The sequence below is a fragment of the Eschrichtius robustus genome, chromosome 12, assembly GCF_028021215.1.
Source record: "Eschrichtius robustus isolate mEscRob2 chromosome 12, mEscRob2.pri, whole genome shotgun sequence".
NCBI lineage: Eukaryota > Metazoa > Chordata > Mammalia > Artiodactyla > Eschrichtiidae > Eschrichtius > Eschrichtius robustus.
In genome coordinates, this window is record NC_090835.1 from 19,530,783 (window position 1) to 19,551,563 (window position 20,781).

Sequence of the window (20,781 nt, forward strand, 5' to 3'; positions counted from 1 at the left end):
GATTAGATTATTGCAGCAGGAGCTGGGAACAAGAGCTACTAGAGAAGGTTAGGAAGTCTGTAGTGGAATTCAGTGTGGGGATCACGGGGGACCGGGGAAGACCAGTAAAATTTTGTTACAATTTTTAGACAGAGATGGAAATTCCAATAATCTGATCATTACTAATGTAATTGCCAGAATCTTCTGAGGTGTATCTTTAGTTTTGCTTTTTTTTTTTAAATTTCATTTTCTATTTTCAAATTCTGCTTCGGATACCCAGCAGTGTTTTGCTGTACTTTGCACTGACATAATGCTGAATTTTTAAAAATTAATTAACTGATCATAAATGTAAGATATAGATAAATTACCAAACTGTCTTTCAGTATGTTTTTGCTTATTAAATTTTAAGTAATGGATGTTATTCACACATATCAAAAATTAAGTAGTTTAATAATGTTAAAGTATCTGTAAAATAGATTCCCAAACTAATGTTTTAATTGCAAATTGTATACCTAAATATAGTGTCTCTGATAGAGTATGATAACTTTCTTATGATATGCAGCATACTGTTTTACATGTTAGTACACATGAAACAAATTTTTGAAGGTGGAACATTTCTTTGTGACACTTTGTTACTGGACGCAGTAAGCTTGTTTACTCTTGGCTTTGAAGACTTAAGATTTCTTTGAGAAGCTGACAGCATGAACTGCTGAATCCTCATACATAACATCAACTGATTAATTTATTTATATAATCTTTTTTAAGGGCAAAATCATCACCAGGTATAGTTTGGTTTTTGCAGGGTGTTTGAGAATGCTACAGATCTGTTTGTGGATACAGTGTGCTTAAAGGTATCTTGGATCAAGAAGCCTGGGGAGAAAGGAACATCAGGATTTTCCTTCTAGGTAAAACATTCCAGATCTGAATCCGTGTTTGACCCATATATTTCATTGATAAAAGGAGATGAGCCCAGGAAGTGAATGCATGGTTACTCAAGCATGAAAATATTACAGTCTTTTAAAGCTGTTACCAGATCCAACCTATAGTAGTTGAAACCGTGTAGATGCTTTATGTTTATCTACAAGCCAGGAAATAAAAGGGCATTGACTGAACTCTGTTTCATTTGCGGGGTGGGGGAGAGGCGGGGGGGGGGGGCGGGGAACCTGTTTTTCTTAAAGGGGGACATGCTTTTTTTGGATTGCTAAGTAACGTCACCAGTAAAGAGTTAACCGGATTTCACTTGATTCGCTCTGGCTTACGTGATGATGAGTAATGCGGGGTTGGTAACGGCAAATTGTTGTTTATAAGCAAACATGGCATTGTGCAAACAAGCAGGCCTGGTCTCCAACTGGTTTGATTTCATGGTGGTCAGCAGCTGATCTATGTAACATACAACCTTTCTGCCTCTCTAAATGTCAGAAGAATGACTGTTTGTTTATCTTGCCTTCTTTGCAGCTGTTTACTCTGTAATGCATTTACCTCGACCTTGATTCCCGAAGAGTAGCCCCACTCTCCTCCCCAGTTCTGTTTACATTAGTCCTGCCCCTGGTGTCACCTATGAAATCTGTTGATTATTCCACCTGGTTAATGTTAAATTGCTCTTGTAAGATGATGTGTTTGTTCATAAACACAAGTGCTGGGCCCCTTGTTTACTGTACCCATGGCAGCAATCGTTATTAAACAAATATTGCTTTGTTTGCGGGTGTGAGCAGCAGTTTATCCTGCAAGGTCTGTTTTTAAAAACATACACACACACACTAAAAAAAGCAAAAAGACAACAAAAAAAATTTAAATGCTAGAATTTCGATAAAGAAAGAAAAAGGGGAACTTGTCCCTGGAATGTGGTTGAAACAGACTTAGGTTTGCTTTTCTTATCTTTTGCTTAGATGAAGGGGCTGGAGAGATTAGCGAGTTGTTTGGTTTTTCTAAGAGATTTCCTTAGTGTAATGATATCTATGCAGTTGTTTGCTTTTTTTCAGAAGGGAGAGAGCTCTCCTGAAAGGCCACTAGCTCAGTAATAGAACATCAGATGGCTAGAAAACTCTTTGTGGAACAAACAAGGACTTAGAAGGTCTAGGAGAAAAAGTCTAGTGCTATGAACAAGGCAGTCACCTCCGAAAGGTACAATCCTTGGATTTTGCGTTTGGTATGTGTTGTGTGTTGTCCTGTGGGCTCTCTATGGACCCTCTGTGATGCATGTACTCTATCAAGTTTGAAAAAGGAAGATTAACTTTTAGTTTAATATGTTCTGAACAATTCCTCTGTGATATAGAGACATCCTGAGAGGAAAGCATACAATTAATATGCAGGGATATATTTTAAAAAGCTAGTATTTTGATTCTTACCTGTTACACTTACCTGTCTCATTTTAAAATGCACTTAGGTGTTGTATCCTTTCTGGTTAAGTAAAGCAGACCTTGTATCTCTTTATTCGGCTTGGAGGGTGTGCGTGTGCGTGTGCGTGTGCGTGTGTGGAGAGAGAGAGAGAGAGAGAGACGCAGACTCTTGGACACTGGCAAGCACATTAGATAAAAGCCAACAGGAGCCTGTCCTTTGTCATGTTTTGCAAACAACAGAGCAAACTCAGCTCACATCATCTTTGTTTTCTGTTTTTTAAATTATTGTTTGTTGCCGTTTCTGACTTTGCCTTGTGTTTCAACACTGGGCAGGGCTTGCTAGACTTTGCTGTAAATTACAAGGGTACACCACAGACTGGGGCGAGGCTGGAGGCTGGGGGGTCATGACCTTCAACAAATGGTGGTCTTTCATATCAGTAAAAGCCTGCTAATCTCTCTGTTAAGAGCGACTTTGGGGAGGGGGGAGAAATGCATACATTCATATTGGAGTTTTTCAAGGATAAAATTAAATAATTGTCCCTTTCACGCAATGGAGAAATGCAGGCAACAGACTTCTGATGGGCTGCATTCATGAAGTTGCCATGATGCCGTGAACTTATTGTTCACTTTGGCCACCGGAGCGGTTCGGGGCTGCAGGAGAAATGGGAGACACGTGAAGTGTGTCATCGAACATGCTGGTCATTAATTGCTGTTAGGAACCCAGCCCCATGTATATGCAACTATATAAAATATGGAAATGAAAAAAATATGTATTCTGAACTGGTTGTCTGTCACTTGATTCCACCAGACTCTTTCTGAGAATTCAGCTGTTTGAATGATTAAAGTTCTACCGGCTTTGTTAGTTTTCAAACTTAAAATCTGTTTTGTTCTATGAAAATGCATTTTAATTAAGCTCCGCAGAACACCTGGCTCCGTCAAACCCTAAGCTTCAGCGGCTTCCTTGTGGCAAAGCAAACAGCCTAGTCCTGGATTGGCAAGGCTCCTTTTTAGTCTCTGTTTAATTATTTGAGCTCGTCTGGATTAATATGACAGGGAGTGGGTATGGATTCTTCTTTGTACTTCTGTTTCCTAGAGCGGCTTCTTTCTAACTTGTATAGTTTGCCCACAGTTGCCATGATCACAACACTTAGACTCTTGTCTACTGGGAGAGAAGGAAAACAAGACCAATGGTTGCCAAAGTTCTAAAAATATAAATTAGACATCTGTAACTTTTAAGAGGGTGGGATGCTTGTCATTTGTACTCATGGATGTCTTATAAAGAGTACAGAGTCTCAGAAAGTTTGGTTACAGCAGGTCGTGAGACAGCGGCATCTGCAGTTTCTCTGAAAAGCTTTGCTGCCCTGGAATTAAAATTCAGAAATGCCTTTTCCTTGGAAGTTTGAAGTCTCCTGTCTTCACCTGGAAAGGCTGGTAGAAAAGGGAAACCATCTTTTTGTTAGGAACATCATTTCGTTACCACCCTATTCTTCTAATTCTCTTCCAAGTCATGAATTACGGGGAAAATGAAACATCCTGTTATTTACCATCTCCAGGCCCTCTGAATTGTCCTTGTGTGTATTAAATGTTCACTGTGGGTTTTGGTAGTGTTTTTTGTTGGTTGATTACCTTTACATTTTCAACAACTGGGACAATCCTACTTCTATGAAGACTTAAAATGATTTAATGGCCCAAGTTCTATTCTGAGTTTTAGAACTGCAAAACGGTTAGTCATTCCCAAGAAGTACAGGAAACAGTATTTTAGAAGAAGCAACGTAAAAGGTGGTGACTACAAGCTCTTGATCTCATTTGATTGAGAGGTTGGACTTGGATTTTTCTGTTGTGTAATCATTTAGGTAAAAATTCAGCAATTATGTATTGAATTCCTATTCTGTGCAAGGCGTGTCTGAAAGTCAAGTTGGAGATAAAGGAATTTTTGGCTTTTAATTCTTATTAAAACACATGGAGGTGGAGAGGTGCAGAAGGAAATCATTTTAATCTGAGTGCTTTTTCTTCCATTTAATTGATAAATACAAAGTGCTTCTGGTTCAATTGATAAATACAAACTAGTTCCTATTTCTTTTTTTTTCCCCCTCCTTTGAGCTGTAAATGTAAGAGAGCTACATTATTATTAATTTTTGCAGTATTATTGTTATTAATTATTACCTTATTAACAATGAACATAATTTTCATGCCAAACTTCTCACCAACTGAGGATCCCTTTTTTCACTGAATCCCTGTTGTTACAGATTCTGGCTCTCTGAGATGTATCCACCATACTGTTGGCTGTACCCATTCCTTTGCCACACCAAACCCTGCATTTCCTGCATTCTTGAAGGGCAGAGGGATGGGTAGCTCCTTTAACACACAAATGCCAGTGCCTCCTAGGAGGGGTGCTTCTGGACCTTATTTATTTCTTCTCCTCCCCGAGAGGCCCAGCCCATCACCTGCATGATCCTCTCAATCCCTTCTAACCTAAGATCTGTGAAGATTCCAATTTTGCCCTGATCCTCCCATATGACTATAAATAAGTGGCCACTTTTTTTTTTAACATGCTTTTGACCATTTCATTGCTCCTGAACTTTTTCCTCTTTAAGAAGAAATTTCGGATTTTTTAAGATAGATCTAGATATCTACAGTGCATTGTAAAGTTGATAATTCATAAATCATTTTTAACAGCAGGTAATATGCATAATTTATGGTGTTACAGTGCTATCTTTTTGGTATTTATGATGGATAATGCTCAGTTTTTGCCCTCATATTACTGCTTTAAATTATACCACAAGAAAATTAATGAGAAAGTAGATTTATGGGTTTCATTTGTTTGTCAATTCGGAAATTAATTGGGTGTTAATTTTAGCCGTCTCTCATCAGACCAGGACTTCAGTCTGTGTGCATTACTTTGTATTCATTGTGGCTTACTTCCCATTTACTGTGGGTCACTAGCTTTGCATATATTAAAATAGCCCTCCGGCTCCTTCCCTTGATTACTTTTTGAACTGCCATGCGTTAGAAAATTTTACGCCTTTCTGTTATAATTATGAAAATTTGGTATTGGAAGATGGTCCCTTCACAGCACAGTCAGCACCCTGACTTCTCTTCCTAAACTTGGCTCTTGGATGGTCTTTCCATGAAATGGGACTCCTGCCAGCGGGGCAGTGGACGGACAGACGGTGGTGTCTGAAGGGATCATTGACAGCCTGCCGAAGTGCTCTTGGATGAGAAAATAATCAGGTGTGGTCACTCTGTTTCACCTGTTCTTTTCTTCCTTCTTCCCCCCCCCCCCCCCCCCCGCCCCCACTGCTTGTTTTATCTTTGAGAGTATGCTATGAGCCCACCACTTGTAGACAGTCATTCAGTATCTTGGGGCCAGTCGAGGCCCCTCCATCACCCGCTTCCTTAACCCCTACATTTCACTTGTAATCCCCTCCACCAGCCCTTCATCTCCTCACTGCCACCTGCCCCAGTAGCATCTTGCCAGGTAAAGGGTGAACGATTGAAAAGCATGTGTCTCACCCTAGGAAATGTAAAGCCTTCTACCGAGAGGCTCTAACTTCCATCTGGATGCTTTCTGTGGCTTGATTCCCTGACTTGAATGAGAGTAAGTAAGACTACCGGGTGGTTTAGTTTCCCAGGCCACCTCACTGAACTACGATGGGGGGTGATCCCCTTAGCTACACCTTAAAACTCCTAGGTGTGTATCGTGTTGCCAGGTAAATCGTTTGCACATTTAAAGGGAACCAGATCATTTACCTGATGAGACCCAGAAGTGCATGTTGGCTTTATATTCTTAATACAGACAGGTTTTATTTCTTCTTTCCTGAACCACATGAACATGATCACGATTTTGAAACTTCATGATGCAACACGAGGATTTTAAGGAGTACTTCTTTTTTTTTTATTTTTGGCTGCATTGGGTCTTCATTGCTGCGCGTGGGCTTTCTCTAGTTGCGGCAAGTGGGGTCTACTCCTCGTTGCGGTGCACGGGCTTCTCGTTGCGGTGGCTTCTCTTGTTGTGGAGCACAGGCTCTAGGCATGCGGGCTTAGGTAGTTGCAGCCCGCGGGCTTCAGTAGTTGTGGCGCACAGGCTCAGTAGTTGTGGCTCGTGGGCTCTAGAGCGCAGGCTCAGTAGTTGTGGCGCACGGGCTTAGTTGCTTCGCGGCATGTGGGATCTTCCCGGACCAGAGATTAAACCCATGTCCCCTGCCTTGGCAGGTGGATTCTTAACCACTGCACCACCAGGGAAGTCCCAAAGAGTACTTCTTTAGAACAAGAGCTAGCCTGACTCCCACCCTCCTTGACCCGTCTGCAAACCCTGTGTGGAGAGTAACTGATGATGGCGTCAGAACGTGTTCAAGATTTCCAGAATACAGGCATACCCTTCTTTTATTGCACTTCGCCTTATTACACTTCACAGAAACTGCATTTTTCTTTTTTTCTTTTTTTATAAATTGTAGGTTTGTGGCAACCCTGTGTCGAACAAGTCTGTCGGCCCCATGTTTTCTGGCAGTATTTGCTCAGTTGGTGTCTCTGTGTCACATTTTGGTAATTCTTGCCAGATTTCAAACTTTTTCATTATTGTTATATTTGTTAAGGTGATCTATGATCAGTGATCTTTGATATGACTATTGCAAAAAAGGTTACAACTTCCTGAAGGCTCGAATGGTGGTTAGCATTTTTCAGCAATGAAGTATTTTTTAATTAAGGGATGTACCTTGTTTTTCAGACATAATGCTATCGCACACTTATTAGACTACAGTATAGTGGAAACGTAACTTTTATGTGCACTGGGAAACCAAAAAAAATTGCGACTCGCTTTATTGCGATATTCACTTTGTTCGATATTCGCTTTGTGGCAGTGGTCTGGAACCAAACCTGCACCGTCTCTGAGGGACGCTTGTATAGGAATTCACATAGTCTCTCCATTTTTAGAGTTGTCCTCTTCCTCCCCACTTCCTCCTTTCCTCCGTCACTTCCATCCTTCCTTCCACCTTTCCATCCTTCCTTCTTTTTTTTTTTTTTTTTTTTTCTTCCTCAGAGCTTCTGTTATCTCTTCAAAATGCATGCCATTTTCCTTCTGTCCTCACACATGGATGAACAATGAGAAAGAGGAGTTTTCTTTTTTGGGTGGGAGGAGGACCGTGTAATCACTCTAATCATTTTCCTAAAAAGTGGTTTCACCGTTAACTTTTCTTCTCCTCTCCCCACAGACGTAGAAATATATTTTACAAAACTATGTTTAGTTTAATTTACACATCCTTTCATGAACAGACCAAGTTCTTTAAGGGCATTTATTCTGCTTCATATAAATAATTGATCAGCCAAGTTAATTTACTTCTGCCTGACTTGGTCAACCTTAATTAACTGCCCTGGAATCAAGACTGAACTTTTTGTTAGCTTAAAATCTTTCACAAGCATGATAACAAGGGCTTTATTTTCCTTAAATTTTCAGCATCAACACTGTAACCAAGGAAATAATCATAATAAGAAAGCATTGCTTTCATTTACTATAAATACATTGGCCAGGATATTATGAATTTTCCAGAATACTTCCAGAGAGCAGCTCTGTTGGCAACGACAGTAAATAAGCACGCTAAACTCAGTTCTTATCCTTCCTACAAGTCCCTCCAGCATAAAAATCGATCTTTTGAAATCAGTAGCTCTGTAATGTTTCCAAGCAAGACGAGAAGCGGGCCATTTTGGCTTCCTTAAGCTTTCCGACATCTGTGCGATTTGTAGCATCAGCTTTTGTGAGGTTGTGTTGAATGGATCATATGTGATTTAAACACGCCCCGCGCCTTCAGAGAAACCATAGAGAAAGCCAGAGGAAGGTTGGGCTTTGTTTCTCCGGAAAGGACTTACGAGTGGGTATGGCATGGCCGTGCCCTCCAGGTGCCATGTCTTTCCTATTCAGGCACTTTGGGTGGTTGTGCGCTGTTTGTTGTTCTCAGTTTGTCACGAGCAAAGCAGTTCATTGGTTCTAGGGTGTCCCAGAGGGAAGCGGAGGTTACGCACACTGGGTGCCTGGGACGAGCACGGAAGAATAGAGGGTCCAGCATGCTATGTTAGAAAACACAGATGCCTCTCCCATGACTTGCTTTAGGTGATGCTAAAATTGTAAAACTCAGTAGAAAGAGACAAATACAGTGGTTCGCTGAAGAATGCTCACACTTTCAGCTTTGTATTTTAGATGCTTTTCTCTGTCTACCTGCCACCCTCGTTGTTGTCTTTTTGGGTTTTGACTTTGTTTTCTTTCCCTCGATATACTTTGCGTCACCACCTAGCACAGGACTTTGCAAACTGGAAATTCTCTCACCATTTCTTGAACGGACAAGTTCACGTCTGCAATGGGGAGCGATTCTGGCGGCATCTCTTCCTTAACCTGCTGAGGTTTAGTTTTCTTATCTGTAAAATGGGAATAGCATTCCCTGCTTTTTCTCCCTCAGAGAATTCTTCTGCGTTTGAAAAGTACATAAGAGGGCTTTGTAGTTTGTGCAGCATGACACAGATATAAAGGCTTATTAAATGGCTTGGAACATTCCATAGAAAGAAAAACTGCCAGCCCAGATATTGTTAGAAATGTTCTTAGACATTGACACTCCTCATTTTTCACATGTGCTTTTCAAAAAACCTGTTTTCTCCTGATTGGTGTGGGAGATTATGGGAAAATTTAAATCTTCCAACTGACATACTACTGTTAGCACTTGACTAATTAAGGACATCCTCGGACCAAAATAATCCTTTATGCAATTTTGGTCCCAAAGCCTGCACTCTCACAAACCTGGTTCGCAAGCCAAGCTGCTTGGCTTGATGCCTGCAAAACTTGTGCTGGAGGACTTGGCAGTCTTCTTTGGAACTGCATGGACCAAACCCTTCTCATCAAATTGTGCACTGGGGATAGTTCTTACTCCACCCACCATGATGGTGTCAAACTCCGGAAACAGGAGCGGGGTCTCTTCGACCGACACCTGTCTTCAGGTCTGGGGTCCTGATGGTCACGTGGTGTGAAAGCAGCATTTTACCTGTAGCTCTGCCCCCTGAGGACAGGCTGTTTGGCTAAATATGCCCCATTCTGAGGGCAGGTATAGAGTTTAGGTATAGACAGTGCTTTTGTCTTTGTGGGGTGGGAAACCCCTGTAATGGATAGGCTTTGTGGAAGGTTAAAAACTTTTTTCTTTTTCCTTCAGCTATGCTTGTGATATATCCTAATAATTAAATGGGTTTCCTCGCTCACCAGTAAGACAACTGTTCTCTTCCTTAAATCCCTGAACACTGTCTTTTCCTAAGCTTCTATATATATGGGCAAGTTTGTGGCAGAGAAACTAAAATGTTGGGGGGAAAAGTACCTACGTTTGACAAATTTATTTATTTATTTATTTTTGGGTGATAAACTAGGTACTTGCATTTTGCCTGGTTCTTGCATACCGGAGAAAGTTTTAGTTGTTTTTTGGTAGATTCTTTACTCTGCAGACGGTAAGAATATGAACACAATTTTTAAAGGACTATAATCACGGAAATATCTGATCTAAAGAGACGAGAGTGAATCAGCTGTTGTGTCTGAGTTTGTTTCCCACCTGTTAACAAAAAATGCCATTCTTAATCCAGTTCAGAATTGGATTAACTTTAAAAAAAGATATGTCTTCTGGGTTTATGAAGTTTGTAGTTACGTTGGGTAATACTATGCACTGAAAGGAAATAAAGACAGATAGGAATTTTTCTGCTTTAATTTTTCCATTTGTTTTTAGTACGAGTTTATAGAAAAGAGACTTAAAACCAATCCTAGCAAGAAGGCAGCCTCCTCTAAAGATGCTCATAGTGTTTAAATTTCCCTGTTGTCACATATTTCACGTGTGGGGGGAGAAATCTGCAACACTGGTGGTACATATGTCTTTCCATGATTTGAATCAGTTTGTTTAGAAGTTTTCTGCCCTTCTTTTTTAAATTAGTTTTTATTAATATAAAAATTGTATAGTTGATTTATAATATTGTGTTAGTTTCTGCTGTACAGCAAAGTGAACCAGTTATACATATACGTACATCCACTCTTTTTTAGATTCTTTTCCCATGTAGGCCATCATAGAGCACTGAGTAGAGTTCCCTGTGCTATACAACAGGTCCTCATTAGTTACGTATTTTATATATAGTAGTGTGTATATGTCAATTCCAATCTCCCAACCAACTTATCTCCCCCCCTTTTTATCTAGGATTGGTGTTTCACATTTTACTAAAGTCTTAATTATACGGGCATTTCTCAGCTTGGACGTTTGAGCTGCCATCTTCCTTTAGTGACTCTTGTTTTTTCTGGCCTCTCTACTTGAAGTGTGACCCTGGCATCTTCACTGTTTGCCTTCCCCCACCTCACCTAAACTTTAAGAAAACATGTCAGACTGAATTTGTCCAAATCTTGGTTCCACCACTAGTAGCTATGATATTTACTGGGCAAATTAAAATAAGTCTCAGAGAGCCTTAGTTTTCTCATCTAGAAACTGGGGCTAGGAATTGTCCTGAGAACTAAATAGGAGAATACATATAAATCGCCTGCAGTCGGGACCAGCACAACACTGGTGATCGATAGGTGGTCACAGTTGATATTAGCAAATATTACCTGTCTTTTGTCATAATTGATATTAGCAAATATTGTCTTTTGTCATAATTGGACATCTTTACTGAGAGCTGAATTGGCTCCTTGGGATCATGGTTTTGTACCCAGAGAGCAACAAGGAGTGTGAAATGTATTTACACAAAGGCCACATTCTCTAGCGACTTGTCTTGGACTTACAGTTGTCCCCCCTCATCCACAGCTTCGCTCTCTGAGGCTTGTTACCCTCAATCCAAAAATATTAAATGGAAAGTTCCAGAAATAAACAGTTCTTAAGTTTTAGATTCCACGCCATTCTCAGCATGATGAAGTCTCACCATCCTGCTCCAACCCACTGGGAGTCACCCCTTTATCCAGTGTTTCCCAGCCATTTGTCACTTAGTAGCCATCTTGGTTGTGTCTTAGTATCACAGTGCCCGTGTTCACCTGTTACACGTTAAGTAAAATAGTAACATGTGATTTACTTAATGATGGCCCCAAAGCGCAAGACTAGTGATGGCGGCAATTTGGATGTGCCACGGAGAAGCCATAAATTGCCTCCTTTAAGAGAGAAGGTGAAAGTTCTCAACGTAATAAGAAAAGAAAAAAAAATCATGTGGTGAAGTTGCTAAGATCTGTGGGAAGAACGAATCAAGAAAAAAGAAATTCATGCTAGTTTTGCTGTCATACCTCGAGCGGCAAAAGTTATGGCCATAGTGCGTGATAAGTGCTTATTTAAGATGGAAAAGGCATTAAATATGTCTAGCAAGATATTTTGAGAGAGAGAGACCACACTCACATAACTTACATTATAGTAATTGTTATAATTGTTCTCTTTTCTTGTTAGTTATTATCGTTAATCTCTTACCATGCCTAATTTAGAAATTACACTTTGTCTTAGGTATGTATGTATAGGAAAAAACATAGTATATATAGGATTCAGTAGGCATCCACTAGGGGTCTTGGAACGTATCCCCTCTGGATAAGGGGGGGGGGGGCTACTATATATATCTCTCTTTTTTTTTTAAATTTGATGTTTAGTACTTTCAGATTCAGAACTTTTCTTTGGTCTGCCTAGGCAACATTTTCTCCAAAACAAACATAAGAGGCCCAGACCTTTCAGGCCTTAAACCAAGCTAGAGGTTAAGAATCCAGTATGAGAAACACCTAACTTTGAATGGGACTTCTCAGGAGAATTTTAACCATAAGACAAAGATAAGAGTCTGAATTTGTTTAGCTTCTGAAAAGTGGGGAGTTTTTTTTTCCTCTCCCGCAAAGAGGCCTATCTTATTGGAAAGGCCACTTTTGAAGAGTTTCAATACCTGAATGAGTCCAAGGAGTGTGAATCTGTAAAATGCTTTTAGGGTTTTGAGTGTAAGGGTTTTCAGCACGGATTACCTCAGGGGGCCTATTGGTCATGTGCGTCATCTTCTGATAGCCTGAATTTGGAGAGTATTTCTCTAAGAGTGTAACACACCACACAGAGCCTGCATATACTAAAATTTAATGTTACACTTAATATGCTGAACAGAATGACTTACCAGTTTTCGAGCAAAGCATCCAGATATAATCACAGAAATTTAACCATAAATTCTAGGTTCACCTGAAAATAATTGTTTTTTTCTAAGGGGAAAAAGATAACATATAGAGAACAATACTAGTAAAACTTGAATTTGTTTTTTTCAAGTTTTTACTTTAATTTTTATTTTATATTGGACTACTGTTGATTTACAATGTTGTGTCAGTTTCAGGTGTACAGCAGAGTGGTTCAGTTATCCATATACATACATCTGTTCTTTTTCAGATTCTTTTCCCGTCTAGGCTGTTAGAGAATACTGATAGAGTTCCCTGTGCTATACAGTTCTGTATTCAAAAACTAGGCAATTGGACCATTTCTAAGGGGTAACGTGAGTGAAAGGAAATGACAACTGTTTACAGATTTTGGCAACACTGAAGGCAGGGCCCTTCTCCTAATGTATAAAAACTGTGCTAACAGCTGCTTTTTTCTTTCTCCCCGGCTCCCTCCTAAAAATCCTGCTACCAGGTTTTTGAGTCATGATGCAAGAATCTGGGACTGAGACGAAAAGTAACGGTTCAGCCATCCAGAATGGGTCAAGCGGCGGCAACCACTTGTTAGAGTGCGGCGGTCTCCGGGAAGGGCGGCCCAACGGGGAGACGCCGGCCGTGGACGTGGGGGCGGCCGATCTGGCCCACGTGCAGCAGCAGCAGGTACTGAGCTCTGGAGCGGGGGCCGTGGAGGGCGGTGGGTGCCAATGCTACCACTTACCCTGACGTTTGACCGCTGCGAATGCCTGGTGCTCACCGGCTCTCCGACTGTAAGCAGAATCTTTGAAGCCGCTAGCGCACCAGGGCCCCAGTGACTGGCTTTAAGAGACGGAACTGCCAAGGGCTTGAGAAGTAGAGTCTTGGAAGCCCCCTCTGTCTTGGGGAACGGTGGTTGAAAATGAGGTTGGGTGGACCTCTGGCCACTTCCTTTGAGCCTCTAATGTGTCAGCCTAAAGTTTAACTACTTGCAATAAAACAAATCTTTGGAGAAATGGTTCCCAGAGCTTGAATCGAAAAATAGATACATAGACTTATTATGCCTTATGATGAGAGAAACAAAATAAGGGATCAAGGGTAAAAGAGAAATGAGGGCTATAAGAGAGAAAAGTAGGTGACTTAGGAGAATAGAAATAAATGGAAATACCCAAGCAGAATTGGGTAGATAACAAGACATCAATAAACATAGGCATCGGTGTGAGAAACTGCTTGCTGCTACCTGGAGGAATTTAGGGAGATGGGCCACTTACAGATGTTTCCTACATACATATGGCAGTTGGTATGTGACTAAATCCTGTTAATGTTTTAAATTCTCTCTCAATGGTGGCTCCCCAAAATGCACGTAAGGTGCGATGTACTCATTGTTGTGTTATATCCTTTGTAAGCATTTAAGTGGGTACCTGGGAGCGACTGGTAAAATATTTCCAAATGGTAAAGGGTGTGACCCAGAAAATGGCATTGTGTGGCCAGTGTTGATGCAGATTCAAATAAGTAAATAGCATTTGCTTGAAGATAAGCATTGTTTTCCCAGCCTCTCTTGTAATTAGGAAATATTGTTTGTTTTTGTTAATGCTAACGGATGATTTTTGTTGCATTTTAGTGTTTGATTCATTTATTCAGTACAAAGTAATGGTGCCGTTTGGAAAAAGGTGTAAAAAGAATGGTGCATCTTTGGACTTTCTGAGTGAAACGGAAATTGTTGGGGGTTGAGGGAAGAGAAAGGAAAACACAAACCTTTTCTCAAACCATTTTCTTGGAATCTGTATCAGAGAAGCCAAGGCAGTCCCTCCTTGTTTTAGGGATATAGGCTTTGACAGGCTCTAAAACATGGATTATTTTCTCCTTACTAAGAATTTTTTACAAATAAGGAACCATTAGATTGTTAGTCTATCAGAAGTTGGTGGAACCAGCATGAGACGATGGAATCTGTCAGGGAAAGATACAACAGAGAGAAAGAGAAGGAAACTAACAGACAAGCTAAGGTCTTAATTAAGGGGACTTGAAGTGATTTGATCTCTCTTTTAGTGGCAGCTCAAATCCGGTAGTGCCTGCTTCCTGGGCGTCACATCAGCTGGGATTTATGATGTATGTTGTGTATAAACTTTGGGTACTTGGATTAGTGCAAATGGCCAAATTCCACCCAATGCGGTTATTGACAAAAACTATCAGTATATGGTAGAAAGGTATCCATGTGTTTGTGTGTGTATTTGTTCATTTGATATTCTCAGATGTTTATGGTTCTGTTGAGAATAAATAGTTGGTCATTTGGTTTGCCATTTTCTGTGCCCTTACCATACAGAGGCCAAGGTCAACTGTTTCTTTATGGAGCGGTTGAAGTGGGGCTCTTGACTGATGTGGTATGAACCCCGAGTAATTAGTATTTAGAGTATGTTAATTGGATAAATGAAAATTAACTTCTTCTGATTTTTATTTGAAAAACTGAAAATCATCCACTATCTCAAAGTCGTAAGCCAGCCAAAAACTTTACTTTTATACCATCAACACACACACACACTCACACACAGACACAGCCTGACCCCACGAACAGCAACCACAAGTTAACCTCACAGAAGAAAGTTGTGTACATGCATTTTACCAGCATCTTCCTTGAAAACCATCAGTAGCAAAATTAGTTATTCATGTCTCCCCTCTTTATCTCGGCTGTGACCACTTTGGAAACTATGTTGTTATGGGTTATTGATATAAAAGTCAACACCTTTTGATTGTGCTTCGAAGTGCTTTTAATATTTTTATAACAATTTTATTTCTAATTGCCAAGGATATGTTTTGGGAAGGAAAAAAGCAGTTGGGTCTATCATTGTGGCTAAAACCCCACATATTGTGGTTGGCAGGCCTTTTTGGTCTTTTAAAATAAAATACTGACAGCTGTGTGACTTCCCGAAGTGTATGATGAGGCTCTTAACAGGTTGTTGGGGGGAAAGAAAATCTGTAGATGAAATAAGAAAAAAAACCCCGACAGGATTGAAAAAAGTTTTACGGGACTCGCATCCTCAGTTTTCTAACAGACTGAAAACTGCTACAATTAAACAGTTTGGAGAAATCTGAACGTCAGCGTGATGGACGTGGGTTGTTTTCGTCATTTTTATTCTACAGGTTTTTACTTGAAGTGAGAATACCAGCAATGAGAAAATCACAGCCATGCTGAATTCATTACTGCGGTAGTCACACAAAACCACGGATAAAATTTCAATAACTGCAGGCCACAGTTGAGTAAACAGTTGCACTGAAATTTAATTCCTGTTGACTTTTCCCCCATTCCTCGCCAGGGGCACATTCTGACTCTGTAGTACAAAGACAACAGGGGTTACAGCTTTGATTAATGTAGGACAGTGGAAGAGAATTAGAACTGTAAAATATGTTAGAAGTCCATGGAACAAAAAGATCTGGCTTAAAAGGACTTGGTATAAAAATGAGTTAATTTAAAAAAAAAAAAAAATGAGTTAATTATGCTGTGTATGAAACTGAATGTTCTAGGATTTTCCAGTTGCACCAGTACGATCATTGACGACATAGGGAGAATTTTTACCTAGTGCCAGGATTTAAAATACATAAATGCAAGCCTCTCCATGTTTGATCGATATTACCAAAGATAATTACGAATGAGAGCAAGTGCCCTTTCAGGATGGAGAGCTTTCACGAAGATTCGCTGTGAAGTGAGTGACTTCTGTGCTGGGTTTGGTCTATAGGTTGGCTAAATTGGGTCCAGACAGACTTGTGTGTGTGTGTGTGTGTGTGTGTGTGTGTGTGTGTGTGTGTGTGTAATTATGTTGTTGACCACCTAGAAAAATGGGAGAAATCTGGCTTTTACATTTTCTCTTGAAAAATCAGCAGATCTGGTAACCGTGGCCAATATTCCTACAAGGGTAACGATTGTTGGGAGATGAATTGCTACTAAGTCAGGGAGCCTATAGCCCGGCAGTCAGCCTGAGTTCCCACCCAGTACCTTTGCTGACTTGTACCCTCTAGGCAGTGGAGTTGGTGATTCTTTTCTGGAAGTTGCCATCATCACTCAGAAGCCATCGGCCGAGGAGAGGTGCTACCATTAGCTGGAGGAGCCTGCCCACACACTCACAAACTGTCTTCCTTCCTCAAAACTAAATGTATTATCTCTGTAATGTTTCAACTCTGCTTATATCTGGGGCATGAAACTCTTATAACAATAGTTTTCTAATAATATAATTTGATAATGCTTCCGAACATTTTCTTTTAGCCATTGAATAATTCTTTACCCAGTACCATCACTGCTTTTTATTTCCTATTATCCCTGTCCCATTTCTAGGTCCGTGAAAGTTCTGTATTGGATATGGACTACTCCATTATGAAACTCAGCAACAAATACTATTACCAATTACTAAAGTTTTTTTTTTTTCTTTCTTTCTTAAAGAAAGGATTTTAAAATGTCCAGAGCAATTTCACAAACTGTGTGGATTAATGCATTTTAAAAGTCTTGAATTTTAGAAAGCAGGATTTTATTTCCATATTGCTGCAAATGAGAGCTTTTTCAGATAAGCATATTACATAGAGCATAATGTTTAGAAGTTTCTCCATATACAGCATATGCTGTCAGGTCAATTAACAGAATGCATACTAGAAAATGTTTATTCAATAAAAATGAATAGCTGTTAAATAAAACAGCTATTTCTTAACAACATTCCATTTAATGATGGGCTTTTTTTCTTTTTTCTTTTTTTTTTTGGTACCACCTGCCACTTTTATTGTCTGCAAATCAGTGTAGGGAGAGCTTTGCTTGCTAGAGTGTTGAGGTATGGCTGTCGTTTTATATGAGAAGGGCGGTTTACAAGTAGTCTGTGAGAAGAACATTTAAAAAAAATAAACTAAATATGGAATTCAAAGATATATTATTTGGAGAGTGTGGACAAGTGATGTGTTTACTTCATATTGCTTCTTTGACATTTGGTTTAAGGTATTGGACCTTTTAGCCCAAAAGACGTACATGTTTCATGTTAATAATTTAAAAGAAAAAAACAGTCAATGACTATTAAGGAGGTAAAAGAAATAGAAAGGATAGGGAGCTTCTGCAAAATCATGAACGAGAAGGAGGAGGATACACTGGGTTGAATTTTGCCAATGAGCCACTGAAGGAGGTAAAAGATGAGTCATTACACAGGACCAGAGATGCTCAGAAATTCTTCTCTTTGTTGTCAAAATGGCAGAATGAATCCCTTCCTTTAGTTTTTGTGACTGAAGTTGCTAGTGGTTATCGAACAGAACAGGGAGAATGTCCTACCAACATTTCAAATTTTCAGTGCCTCTGTAGAAAACAATGCCTGGAAGAAATAGCTGTCAGTGTTTGGATGGGCAGTAAGGTCGTATGATAGGGGCCCTCCCTTTGTTTCTCGTTCTCCCCCATCTTTCTGTGGGGGACCGTGTTAAATTCCAGTGGCCACCCTTTGCTTGTTTACCCTTCTACAGAGGGAAGCCCAGGTGATTAGGTGTGTATCTGTAGGTGCAAAGATGAGGTGTCAGTGGCCAGTTCAGCCTTACCATTCCCTTTTTCTTTGAAAAAGGTTGCTTATGAACTTTGTAGGGAACCCCCTCAAATTCCCATTGTAGCAGCCAGGGACTGTGTCTGAAAGGGAGGGTCTCTGGACGCCATTGGAAGGGTAAAGATGTTCAGCCTCTTTGTTTCCTAAGAGGGGAGCTTTCAGAAGAAAGCACAGAAGAAGAAGACATTATTCATCTTTATTAAGTGCCCTCATGGGGCTGGGGATTGTGATGGGGGCCAGTGCCTTCCTTCACTCATAGATGAAGACCCAAGCTACAGTTTTAAATTATAAAATTAAAAAAATTTAAAGGAATTGCTCTGCTCAGATAGCCTCTTCTGGGATACAAGGTAGAGTTCAAATATTACAGACAATATTGATGGTCAAAAATATTTTGTAGGAATCAATGCCACCGAAATGTTAGCGAAAATCAAACAAATTGAAATGAAACAGACAGGAATTCAGATAATTCCGACAAATGAAGAAAAAGCAGCCACAACAATAACAGACTTGCACTTTTTCTCAATTCCTTTTGTGGCTATTTCTGGAAAAGGCATCTTTCCCCCTGAATGCTAAATTTAGTTCTCTACTCTGTTGTTTAGGTCTGCCTTCCATCCAAATATTGTTGTCAAAGATTTATGTAACTCGGGATGTGAGCCTTGTATGAAATTCTTTCAAGTTCTGATTTCTGAACAGTTGTGTGTCATTAATCTCTCCATTGAAAATTAAGATGGCCCAGAAAAAAAGAGTCGTGTACGTAAGAGAGTGTAGTACTAGAAACCCAGATGCTGCATTTCACTATGAGTGAAGTGTAACCCTCTTGACTTGAAGCAAAGGCATTGCTACTTTGAGAAGGTAATTTTCAGCCCTGACCTGTGAGCTAATAATAAGAGTTAAAAAAAAAAAATACTCCCTATCTCTTGTCTAATCAGAAATCTCTTTCTGAACTTTCAGGAGGGATGACTTTAATGGTAATTTGTTGACAGATTAGCTTCGGTGATTGCAACGAGTTTGTTTTGCGAAACTGGCAGGCTCCTATCTGTTCTCTGAAGGCAAGCAACCTACTTTGCTGTTTTGCAAGTGCCTGCCTTTATTGACAACTAGTGCTGAACAGGCAGAATTGGTATGTTTGTGTAATGTAAACCTATAGCTCGCCTGATGGAGTCTAGTGTCCTTTTAGGTAGTGCACAGATTGCTTGATAAAAAGGGTTACAAGGTGACTGCTTTTATGACAAAGTAGAATAGCAATATAAATGCAAGTGGTGGATGGAGCAGGAGAAAGGAAGTTTATATAGGGAATTGAACCCCATATTAGAAAGTTTCTTTTCATCACTTGGTCTTTGAACTCACATCTATTGTAATCATGAAGTGTTACTTGTAACATTCCAGAGACCCTTTGCTAAATACTGTGTTTGATTTGGTTCGTGGAAGTACAACTGTATTTTTTTTCCCCCCCCCTCTCTCACGCAAAAATGTGGTGAAGAGAGTGTCACATACTGGCCTGGCCTCAGCTTTGGTTCAAGGCGGCTGCTAAATGGACTGCAAAACATGTCTTAACTTTGTTTCTTAGCTTGCAGCTTCTTGAAGTTCATTTATTCATTTGTTTGCCTATTTTCATTTCATCTTTGTGGTGTCACGCCTATGTGTGACGAAATGTGGGGACCACATTGCTATGTGAGGTGCTGGGAAAGTATGGGAGCGTCACTTGGGAGTCTCTTTGGCTGGAGCCTAAAAGGTAAGCCTGGAGGGGTGGGAAGGTGGCGAGAAGCTGAACCGAGTTCAGTGTGTGGGAGGCTTGAGTTCCTAAGCCAGGGGAGGTTTCCAAGCTGAAAAGAAAGGCCATCCAAGAGGTGGTGGACGGAAGGTAAAAAAGAAGGTTGGACCTGGCCTGGCTTGGAAGGAAAGAGATCTGGAGAGGTTAATCGTAGTGACAAGGCCATTGCACTTGGTCCTGGATTTAGCAATGGGACACCAACCCTGGCCTTTATGTCACTGAGGGCACCATGTTGTTGACCCTGCCTTGTTGCCTGCATTTCTCCTCCTGCTTTGGAAGCCCTTGGTCAGCTGTCAGCCCCATAAGCACAGGGATAGGCCTTTCTCACCCCCTGATATTCATTCCTCGGCACAGAGCACAGTACCTGGCGGAGAGTAGTTCTTAGCCTCTGTGAATGAATGGAACAGAAAGAGAAAGGAAGGCCTGGGTCACGAGAAAGCGTTCAAGGGCATGTTGGCAAATCGACAGTGCCTTTTGGAATAGGAGATGTGAGGGCATCAAGAAGTGGGAGTTACGAGGGGTGATTCAAGATTTCCAATCTGAACGACGGGCACAACAGTGCACCGTGAAACAGAGAGAAGGGCAGCGGGAGGAGAAGCCAAGCTCCTTTCTGCCTGTTACTAATCGGTTATTATGATATGATAAAGAAAGCACAAACATAATTTGTAAATAAAGGGTGGATTTCTTTGGGAAAAGTCCTGCTTTTGTTTCAAGGCTGTTTAAAAAAAAGGACACCCTCCTATGTCACTCAAACTCGCTACTTTGATTGTATGTGTTTATTCAGATTAAAATTATCAAATATTTTCCCTTTAGCCTCTGCCAGTTACTAAGGAGTATATCTTCCAAAAGTCACATGGGAAGTGCTGATAAACTGCTTGTGTTCCTATTGATCAGGGAATGCGCTTATCTCTCTTCGAGAACAAAACTACCAAGTTAGATCTTTGATAAAGTGTCTCATATTGACACAGGTTTCTTAGATGAATTTGTTTTTTTAAGGTGAAGGGAGTGCCTGTTGTGTTTCCTTTGTTG

The 20,781-nt window shown here is 40.4% G+C and overlaps 1 protein-coding gene across 8 annotated transcripts in view; it reads left to right on the forward strand.

The window, feature by feature from the left end:
- FOXP1 (forkhead box P1) overlaps window positions 1–20,781 on the forward strand; it is a 586,136-nt gene that overhangs the window by 345,262 nt on the left and 220,093 nt on the right. For all 8 annotated transcript variants that reach the window (XM_068557265.1, XM_068557270.1, XM_068557271.1 and 5 more), the window contains one exon: window positions 12,935–13,119. In XM_068557265.1, the coding sequence (XP_068413366.1) occupies window positions 12,946–13,119 (174 nt within the window). In that variant the 5' untranslated portion in view covers window positions 12,935–12,945. The remainder of the gene's footprint in view (window positions 1–12,934; window positions 13,120–20,781) is intronic.